The sequence below is a fragment of the Mytilus edulis genome, chromosome 13, assembly GCF_963676685.1.
Source record: "Mytilus edulis chromosome 13, xbMytEdul2.2, whole genome shotgun sequence".
Lineage (NCBI taxonomy): Eukaryota > Metazoa > Mollusca > Bivalvia > Mytilida > Mytilidae > Mytilus > Mytilus edulis.
Window position 1 is genome coordinate 13,005,379 of NC_092356.1, and position 21,691 is coordinate 13,027,069.

Here is a 21,691-nt window from a genome sequence, read left to right on the forward strand (position 1 = left end):
CGTACTTTGACCTATGATGGTTTTTCTTTTGCAAATTGTGACTTGGATGGAGAGTTGTCTCATTGACGCTCATACCACATCTTCTTATATCTATGAAGAGAGTGTTTTGGAATAATCACGCATCAATACATTTTGATTAATATTTTCAACAATCAATTATTTTTTTCAAACAATATCTGTGTGAATTTAAAAAAAAAGTAATCCTGAGGTGAAAATGTGAATCTCAACTTTTTGCGGTATCACTTTATCATCTGCAGTAAATATGATTAGGAAAACGCTTTTATGTCCACCATATAAACAGGTCGGTATTTTGACAGACTCAATGAATTTTCGAATGCAGAGGGCACCCCTGTAACAAAGTTAAGGAACCCAATTCTTGATACTAGACCTTTCAAAGGACATGCAATCATAATGTATAATCAACAATTCTTAAAAGCATGCAAATTCGAAAAAAAAAAAACCAGATAGCAATGCAATATCTGTCATAAAGTTGTCAAATGTTTATTACTCGATTTATTTCACTTGACTGGGCGGAGTTTAACCGGTTCGCTCATAATAAACCAGTCCATCTATAGATAGGTGTTTTAGGATAAACTCATCTAATTCTTTTGTAAATTTCTCTGATGACACTGATAGGTGATTAGAAATCAATAATAATTATAACGGCAATCATCCTAATCACACACATCTTCAAGTAGACTGTCTTTATGCAAATTAAAACGTCAGCTTCGCCCGATCAGTTGAAATAACATTGGTAATAAACATATATAATATGTTAATAATATGAAATATGTTATGATTACTCAGCAAAACAATGCTAGATCTGCAATTTGCGGAGGCTTATATTTGTTTTTACCTCCCTGGGATTCGAACTGATGCTATTGGGAAACCGTGACTACACGACTTGCACTGTGTCTAGACCACTCGGTTCCTATATATATGTTACAGGCATTTTCTAAATTTAGGCATTTTGTAAAATGACTGAATTTTTAGGCAATTTCTAAAATGCCTAAAGTTGGCGGGCATTTTACAAAATGCCTAAAAAAACCTAGTCATTTTGTAAAATGCCTGAAATTTTTAATGAAAATTTCACAAATTGCCTGGTCTGTTTCAGGCAAATTGTGTAAATATGAAATACATGAAATAGATGATAAAAATATATTGTAAAGCTACACAAAAGGGTTAAGTAAAATAAATTAAAGATTATTCTTTAAAAATGTAGCCATAATTGTCAACCATTTTCCAAAGTGTACAAAACATACACTTTGTCCGACCCCCCACCCTTCCTAAAAAAGTGTACATCAACCATTTTCAGATTTCAAGACAAGAATCAATCATTCCTAATAAAAAGAAGATCATGTCTATTATTGTTCAGATTCATTTTTGCATTGAAAATAGATTGAAAAATATCTGGCTGTTTTATTTTTATTTTTTTTTAAAAGGCGTACGGTAAAATTTTGATTGTTTAACCCCCTACGTTTTGTACACTTTGGAAAATGGTTGACAATTATGTATGACCCCTAACCTTATGGCTGTTGTGACTGGAAAGGAAGAGCATCGTTATCAACTGGGAATTAAAAAAGGAATACTACGTGGACTTTACACCAGGAATCAGTTTGAACTGTCTGACAGTAATTTCATTGCTATTCAATCTGTAAATTATGATAATGAAATATCCTTTAGAAAAGCTGTCAGTAAAGTTTCTTTATGTAATGGTCAGGGTTACATAAAATGTGGCTGTAGTGCTAGTGGTAAGACTAGATGTAACACTAAACGTTGTATTTGCAAAAAGTCGGGACAAATGTGTAACAGTCGCTGTCATCCAAACCTTACATGGAGCAACAAATAATTGTCAACTTCACTGTTTATGTAAATAATTCAATTACATTTAAAAATCTGTAACTGTTTAAATTGCATGCTTTATTTAAGGACAGAATAAAAGTATCTATTTGATATTTCAAGTCGTTTAATTTTGAGTAGACATTATATTCAGTTTTAGTCTTTTAGGCATTTTGTAAAATGCCTTACAATTTTTTCAGGCATTTTATAAAATGCCTGAAAAAAATAGTCAATTTGTAAAATGCCTAAATCATGCAGGCATTTTAGAAAATGCCTAAAAATTTCAGTCATTTTACAAAATGCCTAAATTTAGAAAATGCCTGTAACATATATAATATATATATATATAGCTATTCTGAACTCTAAAAAACGGCTTTCGGGGACCTAGTGTTTCTTTTCCCCGACAGCTGTAGAATCTAGTGTTGTAAATGTATAATAGTAAGTCTATTTTTTTTATTGATATGGCCTCTTTTTTCGATTATTCATTTGTTTCGGCAATTATTCTATCTCTTTTATATCTTAATAACCTAGTATTGTTCATTTTTTCTATGTGCTGCTTTTTGCAATATTCATTATTTTACGTTTTTTTTGTTCCATATTCCCTACTTTTGCTCAATATTCTCTATCATGTTAACTCTATCCCCATATTCCAGTCGCTTCCCTATTCATAAAAACACACAAACAAAAATACACCACAAAATACTGAAGTTTTGTTGGATAATGGAATCTCTAATGAAAAATTTATTTCCTGATAATATTCGAAAAACACAGTTAAACAATGGCACGGGGTACTTGTAATTTCAAGTTTTTTTTTTATGAAACTCTTCGAAAATACGATACGTTGAACCACTCAACACTAGATATATAAACCTTTGTTCGGCAATTTTTACAGACAATTGATGTTTTGTGCACGTGAAAAAAAAGGGAAATAATTATGCCATACTCAACAAAATGGACGACTTTAACAAGAGCAAACCAATCTATCTTTGTTTTGACAGTGGTTACACTTGCTTTGCTTGTCCTTGGATTTTCAACGCCGATTTGGATTTCGATATCTGTGGAAACTGACGCTCTCATTGAACTATTTGAGTTTGCCGACAAGCAGTATATTGGTCTTTGGCAGTTGTGCTTTAAACATTATGGGTGTGTTGATCTATCATTGCTGGCGAAACAATTTTCAATCTTTACCAAGATTATCAACGACAATGGAAATAAAGATGAAACACTAAATATGATAATTAACAAGGTCAACAAAATTATAAGTATGTCAATATATTGATAAATATGTATTTTATATCGATTATTGTTAGGTTTTTCTTATACATTAGACATAATAGGATATTAAATTTGTTTCAACAGATCGACCGTGATGTGTTCTTTCTTTTTTTCATTATAAACATTTTTGCATTGAGAATTCATGGATAAACTAGATATGTTGGTAGCGTATGTAAGACTTAAGTGAACTAAACTTTAGAGTTCATCAACAATTTTTCCACCATAGAGACGAAGATAAGCCAACCCATACATTTAATTCTAAATCCTAACTGGAGGGTGTTTGCTTTTGGTCCTAAATGCTTTGAAAAATACATAATGAGGTCCGGCCCAGCTCAGGAAGCCGGATTTTTATCGCTGCGTTGTGGTCTTTGTCTGCTCTTTTTGTTTTGTTTTTTGTTTTTGTTTTTGTTTTTGTTTTTGCTTTTCGAGTTTGTTTTTGCTTTTTTTTTCGAAGCAGTTTGTTCTCTTTTTATCATATTCCCCATTTCCATTCTCAATTTCTATTTTAAAGAGATCTTTGATGCAGTATAACAAAAATATATATGTCCGATGTTGAAGTGCAACTTAAGATGAAGGAATTCATAAATTGTTGTTCTAACCTCAAGTTTTATTAATATCTAGTTGCTAACTTCTACGTCATCCCGTCACTGGCGAAAAGTTGACTTATTTGCCAGTATACTACATCTGAAAACTTCTATAATAGAATTAAAAAAAATGTTTATAATACAAAAAGGTACGTAATCAGGTAGTTCAGGGATATACTGTCATCTTGAAATGTACAATCACAGTAAATAATCGGTCGAGTTCTTTGCTCAAATCTGCAAATTTTGAAACAGATTTGTAATGTGTTTGTTACACTGTTTATTTATATAAAGAGATCTTAATTATTCATTGCATTATCGAAAATGTTTTATTTGTGCTTATAATTTTTTTTTCTTTCAAATAAGCAGTAGATAACACTTTTAGTACAAAATTTATAATGGAAATATTGGGAATTTTTCATTTTTTACTTGTAGCAAGAAAACAAGTTCGGTGACCCCATTTTTCTTTTTTAATTTCTTTAAAATATATTATAAAACCTACCTTCTCATAAACAAATTTGTCAATCTTAAACTTAAAACAGCGGTGTGACCCATACTTCTTATAATTTTTCAAAAAATTATAAAAAGTATGGGTCACCGCGCTATAGTAAAATCGTCATTTTGGCAAAGTATAAAAATAAATATATCATTTGTTTTCTATACTCCTGTACTAACTTAAGTGCGATAAGCAATAACAATTTACAATTTCCTTAAAATATAATAATGTTAAAATGCAAACTTTTTACATTTTTAAGTTATAATTTTTCTTGAAACCACAACCCCGTCACCATAAGCAATCAGGATTTGCTTATACAATAATGCAGTTAACAAATCAAAATAACTACTAGTGTAGGGAAATGAGTTCGACAATTGGACATATAACGTTTAAAGGTAGAACCATTTGAATACCTATATTACCGTGAACACATAATCAACTTATTTTCTTCAATCTTTTTAGACTTGTGGATAGTTTCAAGATCATGTGCAACAGTGGCCGTCGTTTGTGCAATCTCGGTTTCGATTTGGAAACTGCATTTCATTTGGATCAGGAAGGTGAACAATATACGTATCTACCATAGTGTGTCAATTGTGGAAAATATCCTAATCGGTAAGCCTGAATATACATCATATATTTTATACGCATATGCCACAATATACAAAAATATAGCTTTTTATAATTCGCACACTCATGATAGATAAAAAGAATCTTGTGAAATTCGATTTATATCTAGATATGTCAAAACGAATGCAGGTATGTTAAATATTGGTTGTGGCCGTCAAACAAAATCCTTAAAGTTTACCATAATGAATTATTTATCAAAGTTTCATTCCAAGATATCCCATTAAGATTATCTTAATATATAGCACACATCGACCAAATGTGTTGAATGATTCCAAAGAACCAAGCTTTCAAAAAGAGAGGAATAAACGATACCAGAAGGACATTCAAACTGTTAAATCGAAAATAATCTGACAGTCATGGGTGAAAAGGAAAAAGATAAAAAAAAAAAAAACAAGCAATAATTCACCAAAAGAGAAGGATTTCCCCTTATCGTTCAACCCATCGTAGTTGTGTTCAAGTTTGAATTTGCCTTTTCCTTTGGGTTTAATAAACCTATACAGACCGTACTTGTTTTATATGTTACATGTATTTATATTGTAGGTTCTGTTTTAATTGTTTGCTTGGCAACGTTTCGTGTTGCAGTACAAACCTTTGATGCGATACATGAGGACATAATATCTGAATGGAAAAGATTCGTAGACATAAAAAGATACTTTTCCATTTCCATTTGGATGGTTATTGTTGCAGCAATACTATATTTTTCAAATGGTATACTAGCCATAGTCAGTTTACGCAAAGGGTATGTAATCAACACAAAAGATGCATCAGGAAAAAGATTAGAAGAAGCAACCAAATCTGGAAACTCAAAATCCTTTGCAATTGTTTAAGTGTATAATTATTAAATTATTGCGCCGTGAACAACTCCAACACTTTAAAAGTTGGATTTACAAATTAAAATTGATAACAGTCTTGGTCGATGTCTTGTCATTCTGTTGGTGTTTGTCGTACGTCTTGGTCATGTCTAAGTATGCAAATATATATTTTTTTAGGACGAAAGGTAAAACTAATAATCTAAATTAATCTTGAATATAACAATTGTATGAATAAATTATGGAGTGTTTTCGTTTTATAAAAATTCCACGTTTAGAATTATCAACATACTATAATCGGTAATTTTTGGAGTTCTCTTAGATAATTGATTTGTCTTATCTCCTGCTCCTTTCCCTCTGTTTTACAAGTTTCCTGTCAGATCACGTTACCCATTATTTTATCGATGGTTCCTCTTTGATCATATTTACACTTATATATACTAAAACCAAACTTATGTATTTCCTTTGACTGCTGAATAGTCGGTATGCTTACACCATATGAAATGTTTATAGAGGGTGGACAAGCAATATATTGTATAAAGTCAAGCATAACTTTTTTCAGTACGTATTTTAACCATGCTTATTTTGTGTAGTTTCAAGATCTTCTCGAGTGTTATTCTGCTTATAAGTTTAGCGAACAGGGATGTTAACGTTATGTTTAAGTACTCGTAGTTTGTTTACAACCTTTTCGCGCTTTGCGTTAAATCCATGATATTGTACAAAATCAGACAACAGTCGTTTATGAACAAAACGTGATGTAAAGGTGAAATTGCTATATATATAGACATATGCACATAGTCTGACGTTTGTTTCAATATCAATGTAATGTACTTATGAGCTTGATATATATCTTATGTAAATATGTAAAAAGAGTCTTTGGTTTTATATTTTTATGAGTCTATATTTTGTATGTGGTTTTTATAAAATTTTGAAGAATAAAGTATGTCTTGTCTATATTATTCAACATACTTCTAGCACTGCAACATAGCCTAAGTTTGTCAAAAGAACCAATAACAGTTCCATTGAACCGTATTTTCAAGAATGTTGACCGGGATGTTAAATACTGATAAATACAACAAGTATTTTGACACTAGTAAAAAATTAAAAATGACCGAACTCCAAGGGAAATTCAAAACGGAAAATCCATTAAAAATTCGAATGGAAATCAACTGTCATATTTCCGACTTAGTATTTCCTTATGCAGTTGTGGATTAAACTTGGTTTTGTAGCTAGCTAACCTACTGTAGATTACTGGCAGTTTGTTTGCTGTTCTGTTTTCATTCTTTTTTTTTTTTATAGATACTGTAGCTATCTCATACCTCTCATTTTTAGGTTGATATTATAATTGAACACGCCGGGTGCCACAAATGGAGAGGGATCTGCTCACCCTTCGGAGCACATGAGATCACCACCAGTTTTTGGTGGGTTTTGTGTTGCTTTGTCTTTGGTTTTCGCCGTTTTGTATTTTGTACTTTTGTTTGTTTCTCTGTTTGTATTTTCCTTTTTTATCCATGGCGTTGTCGGTTTAGTTTCGAACTATAAATTCTAATGCCCCTCTTTTTTAGTCTTGGTTTTACTTCAGCACAGGATTTATGCAACCTGACATCTCGGAGTAATATCGATTGCACTATCTAGGTTATTTAGAACTCGGAGTCAACTGAAGCTATGCAGATGACTTCGCAACTTCCGGAGAGATAAATTATTGATTGAAATAGAACTATCGTCGAAACCATTGGCATACAATAAGGATCTCTGGCAAAACGATTAAACTTTGGTGGAAACCGAAGCTTAGAGCATGCCTTATTATCCACACATCTAGCTTATAAGCATATGTTAGTAATATAAAACTGTAATGTTGAAAGGCAAGAGATTCAGAAACAGAAAAAAATAAAAAATAAAAAATGACGAGCACAAAAACAGATAAAAAAAAAAATCACACACCCCAAAAAAAACCAACGAGTAAACAACTAAAAAACAGTGAAGGAGCCAAACACGCATATTTCTTTTGGCAAAAACAACATCTCTTTGAAGATGTTGCTAAATTATTGACACGATATACTTAAATATAGGATGTTTTACACAAGGAAATGCTTGCACCAAGTCAGTAATCTGTCAAATGTCTTCCATTCGTTTGATGTGTTTGAGTTATTGATTTTGCCATTCGATATATGACTTTCCATTGTTTTTGAGCAATGAAAAAATCCTTGTCCTGACCATATTAATTTTGTAATTTTTTGCGTGTTCTTGGAAATTTCAGAATTTTGATCTACAAAATTAATTGAATTTATGCTATAAATTATTCACTAGATATATCAACAACCAAGCCCATATTTGGAAGCAATCAGTATCATAATGTTTTTTCATCATTTTCAAGCTTAATGAACTTTTAATTTGTTCAACAAATGCACAACATTAAAATGTAACACACACAGAAGCTAACTAAGCATTAGACAAAATCCGATGAGAATAACAAATATAACATGAAAACTAAATACATGAATTTTGGATAGAAAAGTACCGTGACACGTCTTATAGCAATGCAAATACACACTCAAATATAAAAGGAGACAAACGACACAACAGAAACACAACATTAAAATGTAACACACACAGAAACGAACTACAATATAACAATGGCCATTTTCCTGACTTGGTACAGGACATTTGAGAGGATTATTTAGTGTTGGATTTTGTTCGCCTGTTTTGGCATTAAATGGAACATTGAAATCTTCACTGTGCTCTGGTATTCGAGTTGCATGGCCTTGATTAAGATGTACAAAGTATCGATGTGAAAAGTTAAATCTTAGACGGTTAATTTCGCGGTTCAATGTTATCATGACTAAAGCAACATTAACAAAGTAAAGACACTCGCTAAAATGTCCTGATATAGGAATTAATAATGGACAGTCAAGTTGATTGGTCAGCTTTTTGTTTTGGTAAGATTTTTATGATTCAAAATTTGATTCATTCAATGCGATCAAGAGCTGTTGTGTGTGTTTGAGATACTTAGTATCCTTTTTGTAACAATTTTCGTAAGCTGAATATATTGTCAGATCAATATCTCGTCGCCCATTAACTGTGAGACATCAGTCATTTAATTGTATATGCAATTAGTCTTCGTAAAATAAACCGTTTGTAAAGTTAAAAAATTTCCCTTTCATTTATAAGGATGATGTCTTGTCTCTCAATAACTCACATTTCAGTGAGCGCTTTCTTCTCATATATTCCAGTAAAATGAAATTAAAATTAGTAAACAAAAATTGCAGGTTTGCTGCTTATTTTGATATTTTGTTCGATATGTAGACAGACGTTTAGCCTGAATCTATGATAAACATGATAATTTCAAATTTCTATTTTCAACTTTATATTTCTTAACCGTAACTTACCTTTGCGCTATCGTATAACTTACAATCGTACATGTGTACACTACATGTGTATTCGGACTTCAATAGTAGAGGTGTTCTTCCTTCACAATATCTGTTCCATCAAAGTTATGAGAAAGAAAGACTTAAACTGACAATGAACGAGTGTTAGAAAGAAGAAATTTAGCATTATAATTTAATTTAACTTCTATTTCCGATATAAAGTAGATTTTCTCTCACTAAATTTAATCAAAGTTTATTGTATGAACGCATCTATCACATATAACTTGAGATAAAGGATACAACCGATATAGTTAGGTTTTTTACTTACATCTATAAGTTGACCGTTGAAGTAATTGAAAATAAACTTTACGACAAAACAGAAGATGACCGTTTCACAATTGTGAACTTTCCATTTCTGTATCATGTTTATAGCATCATTTCAGCGGCTTATGGGGTGTATGTATTACCCAGTTGAAACGATGTTTCCTTTGACAATTTCCTTGACATTTGTGCTGATGTTCACAAGGGAGATTTAAAATGTTCCTAGTTGAAATTTTCGATTTTGTTACTGACAGAGTTAGGAGTTAGTTGGCCGATAAATATCTGTTTCACAAGGAGACTTATTTTTGTGGGTAAATATTTTCCACTCGATGACAAATCTACCGTAGCTGTATTTGGCAAAACCTTCAAAAATTGGAGTCATAGCAAATTTTTGAAGGTTTAACCAAATACAGCTACGGCAAATTTGTCATCATTTTACAAGTCTCCAACTTGTAATGTATCTGACCTTTTACCCTTTTTTTTTTTAGCGTCAATGGTAAGTCTTGTATAGACAAAACGCGCTTCTGGCGTACACGATTTATATTTGGTATGTTCAATAAGTTATTTGTTTGTTAAATGGTTGATTTTTACTTTGTGCATTAATTTGCCTGAAATATGTACCACGAGACAATAATCAAATAGTGATCAATCAAATCAATCGTAACCAATTTCTATAATTAGCTTTTCCTAAAGTACATGAGGAGAGAAAAATATGAGTTGACCGCATTCTACCTCGGTAGGTTGTAATATGATCTGAGAATTGAGGAATATAAAATATTAATTAAATATAGAGTAGAGACATACATTTACCGTCAAACCTGCTTCATCAAAGTTACAAATGTTGCTTTGAATGACTTTAATCCTGCGTAAATTCTTACACATCTTTTATAAGAGCCTTTGTTATTTACAATCCGCCTGTCTGTGTAGGAATTCGACCCCACAACTTCATGAAACTTAAAGAATTTATCATGTTCTGCTAAATTTAATTTTGCTAATAACCAGAACATTTGCATTTGCATCACAACACCTTACAAACAATAATTTCCTGTGACACCTACCGTCGACCATGAATAATCTATGATAAATGTTGTAACATAAAACCATTAACGTTTTATCAATAGTTAAAATTCAACCCATCATGATTTGAACAGTAAATTAAAATATATGAATCAATACCGCAATTGGAAAACATAGCTTTCAACTTTGCATCCATGTGTTAATTTTAATATCAATTGCAGAATTTGATATCAAGCGATCGTATGTCTGGAATTTACCATATTGAGTCGGAGAGCTTTGTTGTAAAGTCACGTAAATACACGAAGAAAAACGAACAATACGGAAGTAAGATTATTTTTGCTGTGCGCGGTATTCCAATAGGGAGCAAGTCCGATCAGACGGGAGACTTTAAATTCGTATATACACGATGAAAAATGAATCTTGATATGCGTTCTCTCTATAAAAAATTATAAGTAAAGTAAAATAAACTTAAAAGTATAGTAAATGACTATTTGGAAGACGTATCAATTTCAAAACAATTATCAGCCAAGTTCGATCAGACGGAAGTTGTATATTTCGTATTTTACGAAGAAAAGGGCATCATGATATTTTCTTCCTTTCAAAGTTACAATTGAAGTAAACAATTTTTAACAAAATATTGGGAATTAAGTTAAATTATACAGCTGAAAATATAAATGAAAATGATCAGTTATTTCTCATTGTTCGTCCATGTTTTATTCTTCATTGTAACCATCATTGTTACAAGCAATGGAAAACGACTGACATACGCCAGCGCCAAGGCAAATGCAAATTTTGGTAACATTATCGTTAACAGCGTGGCGCCAATACATATTCAGCTCGAACAGGGAGACATACAATGTTTACAATCGTGCCTGGATAATGTCAGGTGTATGTCTTTTTTCTACAATTTCGTATCACGCGAATGTAGGCATTTTGAAGTGGACTTTACTGATCCCGGTGATGGAGTTCCAGAAATGGGTTGGAAATATTACACTGTTGTAAGAGGTAAAAACTTGAATAAATAAAATTGTATCTTACTTGTATTAGTTTTCCGCTTGAGAAAAAAGACTCTTAATTGTTATTTCTCATTCGAGAACAAAAATAGTATCTTACTTTTGTTAAATTTCACACTTGAGAAAAAGACTCTTCAACGGTTATTACTTATTCAAAAGAAAAAAAAACAGGTTAAGATTTTTTTCTATTAACAGCACTAAAACAACTATCTCCTTTTATTATGTCGTTTGAAATATTTAAAATGATAAATGCATTGATATCTTTTATCATTGCAAGAGTCTTTTATATTGTTGGCCTCGAGTTTGGTGCAGGTCAGGGCCCGTATGCATCAAACGTTAAGTTAAGATATCTAATCGGAATAGTAATTTATCGTATGGCATGTTGAAAAATACTTCCATTTGGAACACATGTTAATTGAATTAGCTTTATGCATACGGGCCCTGTACTGTAACTAAGTATTTATCGCTTCTCCACTGCATATTCGGTACTAGTGAGTCGATTGAGTATGGTTGTATCTAAATAACAGTACACATATTGTGAGTCGGAATTTGATCTAGTATATCACCTGTAAAGTATTTGGATTACAAAAATACCACAAAACGTCAAAGTAAACCCTTCAATAGATAGACGTTTTGGTTATGCAGAGGCTTCATTGTGAATAAGTATGTTTTAACTCCTTTTTTTGGCTTATTCTCAATTTCTTTTTTTCTCACACAATTATATTCATCTGCTTTATTATCTTTTTTTTTGTATATTTCAATTATTATTAGTTCTTCAGAAACTTAAAATGTATGTCCCTCCTAAACAGAAATGCCCCCCCCCCCGAAAAAAAACCGAACAACAAGAATTTATCATAATGTTTGAGTGTTTTTAAGCTTAGATTCCTAATTTTTACCATTAAAAAAAATCCAAGAACCTTGCCAACCAAATATTTAAATCTAAAAGGTCAGGCATTATGGAAATTATAAAATTAGAAGAATTAGCATGATTGCCAACATGAAAAATATCTACCAGAGACTATGAAGACGTGAACATCTGAAGGTCAATTTACAACATTCTCCAATCAATGCAATCCGTACTAAATATTGAACTGTAAAAGTTCCTCAGAAGATCTCAAGTTTTGTACAAAATCAATTTATGAAACAACTAAGATCCCATAAAAAAGTCTTGATGAAATCTCAAACAAACTATAGTAAAAGAGAATAACAGTAAAGTATGCGGGAGTTTCTTGCTTCATTGGAGACCCTTTGTTGTCTGCTCTGTGGTCGGGTCGTTGTCTCTTTGACACATTCCCCATTTCCAATCCCCATTTTTTAAAACAGATATTGTAAAAAACCAAAAATAAGGCAAAATAAACGAGGAAAAGTCCACAAAAACATATTATTCAACAACTAAAATCCCATAATAAAGGAGCTGTCAAAATCCCATTCAAAGTTAAGTTAAAAACAATAAAAGTAAAATTTAAACAAATACATTAATTTCCTTTTCATACAGTTTATCCTCAAAACAAAACAAATTAGACAAACAGGTTACAGGCGTTTAAAAAATCAAATTCATACATTGCTGTATTGTAGGCTTTAATATTTGATCAAATACATAGTTAAGCTTAAACAATATATTTCGAGTGGATTGGGAAACAAGTTTTGCAACTTATATTAATCCCTTTCAATTTTGCGGGTGCGAGTGCTGCCTTGTAGCGGCATTAGCGTATTCTTTTTCGAAATCTACAAGGGTATCTTTTACGTGCAAGAGATATGGCTCTCTCTTAACACGGGTCAGACATTTATCGTCCCCTTTCGACGGACTAACATCGTTTCCTCAAGACCATACTCGCAAATGGTGTCAAGGACGAGCCGAAAATTCAATCCCTGAAATTTTCATCAAATACATACTAGTCATATATGAAATAAAAGTAGAAAGTACCGAAGACAACCCCACAACTCCAAGACAAAACAAGTAATAAAATTAAAAGACATACAATAGTTCAGAAAAAAACAGTTTATAGAAAAATAAAATGTGAAATACAAATCTCACGAAAACAAAGGGGTTATCCCATGTGTTCCAGAAGTGTTAAAAGAACCTGTTCAAAATGTGGAAACCGTCGTGTTACTTATGCAAGTACAAATCTGTGGTTATTCTAATTAAGTCTTTATCTTTCTTTGCATTAAAAAATGTGTCTGCACCTGAAAGATATGTGTATACTGTTTGTGTATCCTTTGTAACTTAAAAATGATTCTTCAATTTTCAGATTGCAGAATAAACGGTTTAGCCTGTCCGACTAGTCCTGGTTATACATTTTTGGCAGATATATGTTTGTGTTATAAATACGTCGGAGTACGGTACACCAATCCTCAAGCTAAACAGTATTGTGCTAACATAAAGGGATACCTTATCAAGATTGATCGGCGACTGAAACAATTAGAGATGGAACGTCTATTAAGTAAGTTAAATTAGTTTAAACGGAGTAGATACAAGTTTTCAACTTAGTAACGTCTTCCCCAATACATACATATATTTGACTTTATCATGTTTTAGTAAATAGATATGATATAAATCACATTAAATGTATTTCGAAAATTGATTTAATTGATTGTTTTCAGTAAATATAATGCATCGAATACGTCTAAATCAAGAATCAGTAAATACAAAAACACCGAGCTGTGTAAAATAAAAGATGTTAGTGGTCATGTGTGTGAATTGCTTCAAATACAAATTACGCTCACAGTTTTGTGTAAGATACATATGTAGGATTAAGTGAGAATATCATCAGCTCGATAGTCAGTTTTTGAAAACTACCATAATGTATATAACAATGTTTTCCTAGATTCTCCTTTGATAGAAATATATAAGACATTAAGGTTCGAACGCCCTTGCATAATGTTGACCAATTATTCTATTTTGTCATATACCTCCTTATTCAGTCAGCTATTTATAAGCGATTGATTTTTTTGGTTTAAGAATTGCTGATAAAGATTTTTTTTTCATTTCAGCGATTTAACTGCGTCACACTATGTGACGTTACGATGTAAGGCTTTTGTGTAATTTAATACTTTTTTTTCAATCGACCAAGAAATTAACTGCATTTTAGCTGAACAAAATTATAAAGACCGCTTACATTATCATATTGAAACAGAAATTTTATCAAATTAATAACATTCCATTTAAAAACAAATTATGTAGACGGAATTCCTGATAATCTAAAGTATACCAAAATGTACTTTAAGGCAACTTTTTACTTGTACAGTTTCAGAAATATATCCTCACGTTTTAATTGTAATTATATCTTATAAATTATGAATGCTTATTTGATATTTACTAAACAGTTCAACGAGTTCTAATTGTATACAATTGTTTTTATAGAAATCCGAAAGAACCCCTCCATTACGTATGCTATATGCCGCCTTAATCACGTGTCAACATTAAAGAACCTAATCGAACTTCCTGTGGATAAGATCAAAATTTTTTTTTCATTTTGTCATTTGAATATCCTTTTATAAAGACAGAAAGAAGAAAACAATAAAAGCAATAAACGATATATTTTATATTAACAATCCAGTCTTCAAAACAGCATCAACTTCCTATTTTTTAAGATCATAAGCATTAGTGGTATTTTGTGACTTTATAAAGTAAAAGGTCAGACTTGGCATTTAACAATAACAATTCATATACTGTACTATTAAACTTCTTGTGAACCCTTTTAAATGATAATATATATGCCTTCATCTTTTGAAAAGTTGATGCATGTACAGAAATGATTGTATACATGCCATTACGACAAAGATTGAGCAAAACTTGCTAGAACAGTTATGAATTTGCATTTAAAGACGAGAAAGTATAATTATGAAGCCCCACCAACGACAGTAAAGGCATTAGATTTTCCGCACTGAATATCCATGCGTCCGTTATAATTCATGTTGAAATTTTAGTATTAGCTATGTGAACTTGAAACATGTTCATTATGATTTTAAATATCTAAAATATATACCGTAAAACAGGTTTATGACTCAGATTTCGATGTGCAGTGTAAATGAAAATACGATAGTGTGAGAAAAGCCATTGATGATATTGCGTTGATGGCTATACGAGAATTTTGATAATGGCTTTTAATTTCACCTGTCCACGCTTGTTTTGTATTCATCTTATTCTTTCTGCTTTTTATTAGCTGAAAGGCCAAATGAGCTTTTCTCATCACTTTGTGCTAGGAATAGAGAAAATCGGATGAGGACAGAATTGTCAAGAATGTTGATATGCACCTGTTGTTTATTTATTCAAATTGTCATTTAAAACTCTGTCATAGAGTTATTGCCCCTGTATTGTGATTTTTTACTAAAAAAAATGATATTGTTGAAGATTCATGCTGACGACTAGTTGTATCGCCTATCCTTATTTCCAATTTTTCGACTCTAATCTTCTATTCAGTTGCCTGTCTTTGCATTAAAAAGGTCGACACAAATCAAAGGTTCATTTTATGTTGGGGAACGTATTGAATTTGCCATTACCATGATATTTGCATTATTCAATAGAAATTATACTGTTCCAACTTTATAGAAATCTATAAAAACAAAACAAAAAAAACAATATCAGCACAAACGTTTTATTGTCAGCTCATTTATATTTTTATATTTGTTTTTAGAGATTACAAAACATGCGATTGATAACCATCAATATCGAGTATTAAGTATGAAATACATTATTTCATTTATGTAACACACTGCTGAAAATACTATTTCAGAGTTAGACTTACATGTAATTAAAAATTAGTCATGCATTTTTAAATACGAAAAACCATATTGAGTAAATTAAGATCACCGTAAAAGGACGTTTAAAGGCATTCTTATGGAACAAATGTAAAAATTGCATGTCGATCATATTTATTATTTATTCGCAAGAACTTCGTTTTATTTTGATTAAAAAGTTGGTCAACAATATCAAACATAACAATTGATTTTATCTGTGAAAAGGGGTTTAAAGCTAAATAATTACATTAGATGTATGTTTCATTACAATACGTTATTCTGATTGGCTAACGGCACATCAAGTGTTATTCCTTAAGCAGTTGTATCACTCATTAAAACTTCTCATTCATGATGACACGAGGTCCCACAATAAAGTGCACAGGTAAATGAAATAAAAACTTGATAAAAGGCGTGTTTTCATGATCCTATAGGTAAAAATGTAATTATAAGTATTGAATGCTTTTTTTGTAACTTTATAGGGTTGTAAAAGCGTTGACCGTGCGCACATTTTAAGTATAAAGCGCTTCCGCGCTTCATACAAAATGTACTTTGGTCAACGCTTTTACACCCCAATAAATTTACAAAAAAGAGCATTCAATTCTTAATAAATGTACCATTTAATGACAAAAAGTTGAATCCCAAATACAAATGAAAAAGTGAACCAAAATTGTTAATACATTAAGAAATGATATAATGATCTGATGATAATAATAATACTAATATTATTAATAATAATAATTATAATAATAATAATAATAAATTCTTGATTTTAAGAGGGTAAGTCTAATTGTCATTGAGACCCTCAAACAAAATACATGTGAACAGTTAATATTAAAATACAATATATATTACTAGTATATACACAATTCAATCATTCAAACATTCAAATGGCAATAAATTAAAATATTTGATAATGTTTTGATTATTTGTTTTTTATATTCCCACAACAAAAGATAGAAAACAAATTATTCGACTTGCATATAATTTTTAAGAACATGATTAAAACAATGTTTCTTGAATAATTCAACATTTCGACAATTTGTGATTTTGAGTGGTAAATTATTCCATACCTTGGTAGAAGAATAATGAATAGATGAAAAAATGTATTTGGTCTTGGAACAAATAGATCATTATTAGAGACAGATCGTAAGTTGTGGTGTTGCAAATCATTAATATTTAGCATTGCTAAGTATTAATAATCAGGTGTTAGTCCATTTGCAATTTATACATGAGAATTGATTGCTGGTATTTTATTCTTTTGTTAAAAGATAGCCATTTTAAAGATGAAAACATAAAATTAAATGGTAAAGAAATATCGCATTCCAGTATAATTCTTGCTACTTTTTTTTTGTAATTTTATGATTTTATCTGAATCTTTTTGTAATAAATTTCTTTAAACGGAACTACAATAGTCTATATATGGTAGAATATCTGCAATATGAAATAGTTGTCTTGTGTGTCTAGGCAAATATACTTTAATTTTATATAAAAGTGACATGCTAGATAAACTTATATATATTTGATCAACATGATCTTCCCAGCTTAATATTTCATCAATGTCAATTCCAAGTAATTTTGAAAAAAAATGAAAAAAAATTCAAGACAACGAAAAAGCAGCTGTTTCGAAAATGATTACAGACATAGACCTGTTAGTCAAATGCGTTTTGTTTAAATATTCTTTTTCACTTTTTGGTTATTTTGAAAATGTTGTTTGTGCTGTATTTAGACCCTTCTACAACGAAATTTGTTTTACATGCTCACATATAAAAAATGCGGTTTTTATCCAACGCAATCATAGGTTTGAACGTAGTTTTCAATTTAGACTATATATATAATATATAACAAGTCAAAAAGGGTACAACATCACCATTAAATAGCTATAAAATGAACAAATATTAGATATTTCGGATAACAGATATCCTTCTTCAATAATAGCACGGTGTCAAATGAATCATGTAAATATATTCAAACTGAGAAACTTTTTCTAAATCTTGAAATTTATTCAATTCAAGCGAACACCACAGACGCCGATACAATTTTAAAATTTCCAAACACGGCGCAAAGATTACAAAGATATGCCAAATGGAAAAAGTTATTTTCGATGTGAACTGGCTCAACTCTAAGTTTCCAAAGGTTGTGACAGTTTAGATGTTATAACTGCATTGAGGGCAGTCCTCAAACAAAAAAATCAAAAATGTCCTAACCGATCCCAAGTTGGTATAATATTTCAAATTTGACAACGGTAGGGCAATTGCAACAGAAACTACATATTTAAGCCTCCCAAACAAATAGCAGTCTAATAATGATTAGAAAAATAAGTTTTATCTAATGAGGTAAAATAATTGAACGTGGCTACATACTTATACATCCATCCCGAATGAATGGAGCCCTGTAATTGAAACTGGTATTTAAAAAAAAAATCGAACTGTAAAGCCAGTAATAAAGCCGGAGTTACTGGAAACAAGTGATGATAGGAAAATGAGGGACTCATTCTATGTTTTTTAATTTATGCCCTCTGGGGAAACTGTCCGTAACTTTCTTATCCAAAATCTTTCCCGAGCGACTCTGTCGATCTTCGACCAACCGTCGTTGTGGTCTATGATTGTGATGGTAAGATTTTTGAGATCAGCTTGTGTGTGCCCAGGTGATCTCAAATGACGACTTACGGGTAGGTCGGGCTTGCAAGTGTAGTCACTTCGATGACCATTCATGCGTTTGTTGAATGGCTGCTCTGTCTCGCCAACATACTAAATGCCACATCGACACTGAAGGAGGTATACAACATTCTGGGTTTTGCAAGTTACATTGCAAAATATAGTGTACGCAGACCCAGTCGAGTGGCAAGTAAATGTTTGAGTATTTAGTATTTGTTGACAAGTCAGACAACGTCTGTTACTATCCTGCAATTGATCAGCTTTTATTTGAGGAGACGTCAGCTCTAACAAAAAGGTCATTCAGACTTGCTGGCCTCCGAAAAGCTAAGACAGGAGGATTGGGAAAGATCTTGGATAATTTAGGGTGTTTGTCAATAGATTGCCAATTGGCACGGATCAAACGTGATAGGTTAGTAAAGGCTGGATTGTATGTTTTGCTGCGCCTCTTCCGTTTGTACTGTAAGAGGTCATTGCGGCTGTTATTATTAGCGCGCGCAAACCCCTTATCTATGTCCAATTTCTTATAACCTCGTTTTGTCAAAAATCTGCGAAGTTTCTGTAACCGTTTCGTGACAGCCTCCGCAGAGGAGCAAATCCGCTTGACTAAACTCTGAGAGCTTGACTGTACGGGATACTTTTTGAACAGTGTTTGGGGTGACAGCTTTGGGGGGAAAGGTACTGATGTTTGTTTTGGGTTTACAGTAGAGGTCTGTTGATATGCCACCGTCCTTTATAGATGTGGTTGTGTCTAAGAAAGATATCTTAGAGTCGGAAATTTCATACGTAAATTTAATTGAATGGTGGGCGTTGTTTGCATGTCTGATGAAATCATCCAGTTTTTGTTGGGATTCAATCCATTTCATGTCAACATCATCAATGAAACGGAACCAAGACAAAGGTTTGGATAAAGATGCTGCAATAATTTTTTTCTAATTTGCCCATGAAAATATTGGCGTAAGACGGTGCCATTTTCGTCCCCATCGCTGTCCCCCTGGATGGCGTTTATTTGAAGATAATGATCACCATTAAAGGTGAAATTGTTGCATTTCAGGACCAGAGTAAGCAGCTGGACTAACATTCAGTAGGTGGTTCTAAAATGTTGCGCGAGTCCCATATTTCCTTTCAAGATTGTATGCCGTCATCATGAGGTATGTTGGAATACAATGAGGTGACATCTAAAGTGACAAGGAAGGTTTCCGGAGGAAGAGGGTTCATGGATTTCATTTTACGAAGATAATCTGTAGTGTCTTGAATGTGGGAAGGAAGATTTTCTACAAGAGATCTTAAATGAAAATCGACGAATTCCGAGATTTTCTCAGTCGGATGGCCGTTTGCGGATACAATTGGTCTACCAGGGTTGTTAACCTTGTGTATTTTGGGAAGAAGATACAATCGACCAGGCTTGGCATTCTCTGGTTTTAAAAAACCAATTGTATCCTCATCTATGTGACCGTCATTGTACATGGTTTGTAACGCAGTGATAATTTTGGAGCTAATCTCGGAAGTAGGGTCATAGTCTAGCTTCTTATAAAATCTCTCATCAGAGAGCTGACGCACTGCTTCCGCGATGTAGTTAGCTTTGTCCATTATCACAACGGCACTGTCCTTGTCTGCTGGTTTTATCACAATATCATCTCGGTTTCTTAGCGATTGTATGGCTTTTTTCTCGTCAGGAGAGGTGTTATAAAATGACGAGTACTTGTTGCTAGCTAGATGAACAACATCCGATTTGATTTTGTCAATAACATCTTCCAGTGTAGCAGATTTACTAGGTTTTGGAATCCATGAACTCTTCTTTTTAAAATGCGGAATTATGATTTCTTCCTCCGAGTCAGACGTGCCTGAGTCTTTCTCATTATCCACCTCTTTATCCTTGTTGCCAAAATATTCTTTGATTCTGAGGGTTCTGGCAAAGTTATCAAGGTCATCTCCCAGTTTCATATTATCTATGTTATTGGGAGTAGGGCAACAATTCAAACCCTTAGACAAGACTTTAGTTTCGTCCTCAGAGAAAGCGACTGAGGATAAATTGACAACCGTGTTGTTGGGATTGGTCGGAACTCGAATTTTTCTTTGAAATCTACGATTTCGAGGCTTTTTATTAGATTTTTTAGAGGGTCTGATTAAAGAGTGGTTAATTTGCACACTATCACGTTGAAATTTGTTAATCTGTTTGACGTGGAGCTTATGTGATTCAATACGGTTGATAGTCTTTCTCATTATCCACCTCTTTATCCTTGTTGCCAAAATATTCTCTGATTCTGAGGTTTCTGGCAAAGTTATCAAGGTCATCTCCCAGTTTCATATTATCTATGTTATTGGGAGTAGGACAAAAATTCAAACCCTTAGACAAGATATATATAGATACAATCGACCATTTGAATTTTATGGGGAGGGGGATAGGATGAAATGTAAAAAATTGCAGGACAAAAGTTTTTTTGTTAAAAAAGGCAGAATGAACAACTTGGCAAAAAAAGAATGCAGGACGACAATTGATGTAAAAAAAATCACGAAAAGAATAAAAGAAAAGAAAATGGATGGACCTAATAGAGTGAAAAAAAATATATGACCGGACAGAGATTATACATAAAAGAAAAAACAATACAACATTTCTCATCCTAGCCTCTCCCCCTCCCAATAAAAATCAAATGGTAGCTCTCTTTAATGTAACATTATTATCACAGGATTACACATATATTCTCTCCATGGCAACGTTAAAAAATACAAAAGACAATGATTAAAACGGAATAATCTTAATTATTCACCACAAATTTAGTTATGTTACTTAAAAGCTTTTACTTTTAGTTTTATAGGGTTGTAAACGCGTTGAGAGTGTACACATTTTTTGACTATAATCAAAATCTCAAAGAAACATTCAATTTAAAATAGAAAGTTGAAGAAGCAAATTTAAGCTATTTCGTATTTAAGCATATAATGTTATTTTCAGAAGCAGTATT

General features: G+C 32.0%; 1 protein-coding gene and 1 long non-coding RNA gene across 2 annotated transcripts in view; both read left to right on the forward strand.

The window, feature by feature from the left end:
• Positions 1-2,733: 2,733 nt before the first annotated feature.
• LOC139500961 (uncharacterized) lies at positions 2,734-6,579 on the forward strand. Its single transcript, XR_011658413.1, has 3 exons — positions 2,734-3,101; positions 4,654-4,803; positions 5,359-6,579. It is a non-coding gene; the product is annotated as an uncharacterized lncRNA (long non-coding RNA).
• Positions 6,580-10,543: 3,964 nt separating this feature from the next.
• Positions 10,544-21,691, forward strand: part of LOC139500703 (uncharacterized) — a 35,288-nt gene continuing 24,140 nt past the window's right edge. Inside the window, exons 1-2 of the mRNA XM_071289529.1 lie at positions 10,544-11,335; positions 13,593-13,784. Coding sequence (XP_071145630.1) covers positions 11,005-11,335; positions 13,593-13,784 — 523 coding nt within the window. The 5' untranslated portion in view covers positions 10,544-11,004. The remainder of the gene's footprint in view (positions 11,336-13,592; positions 13,785-21,691) is intronic.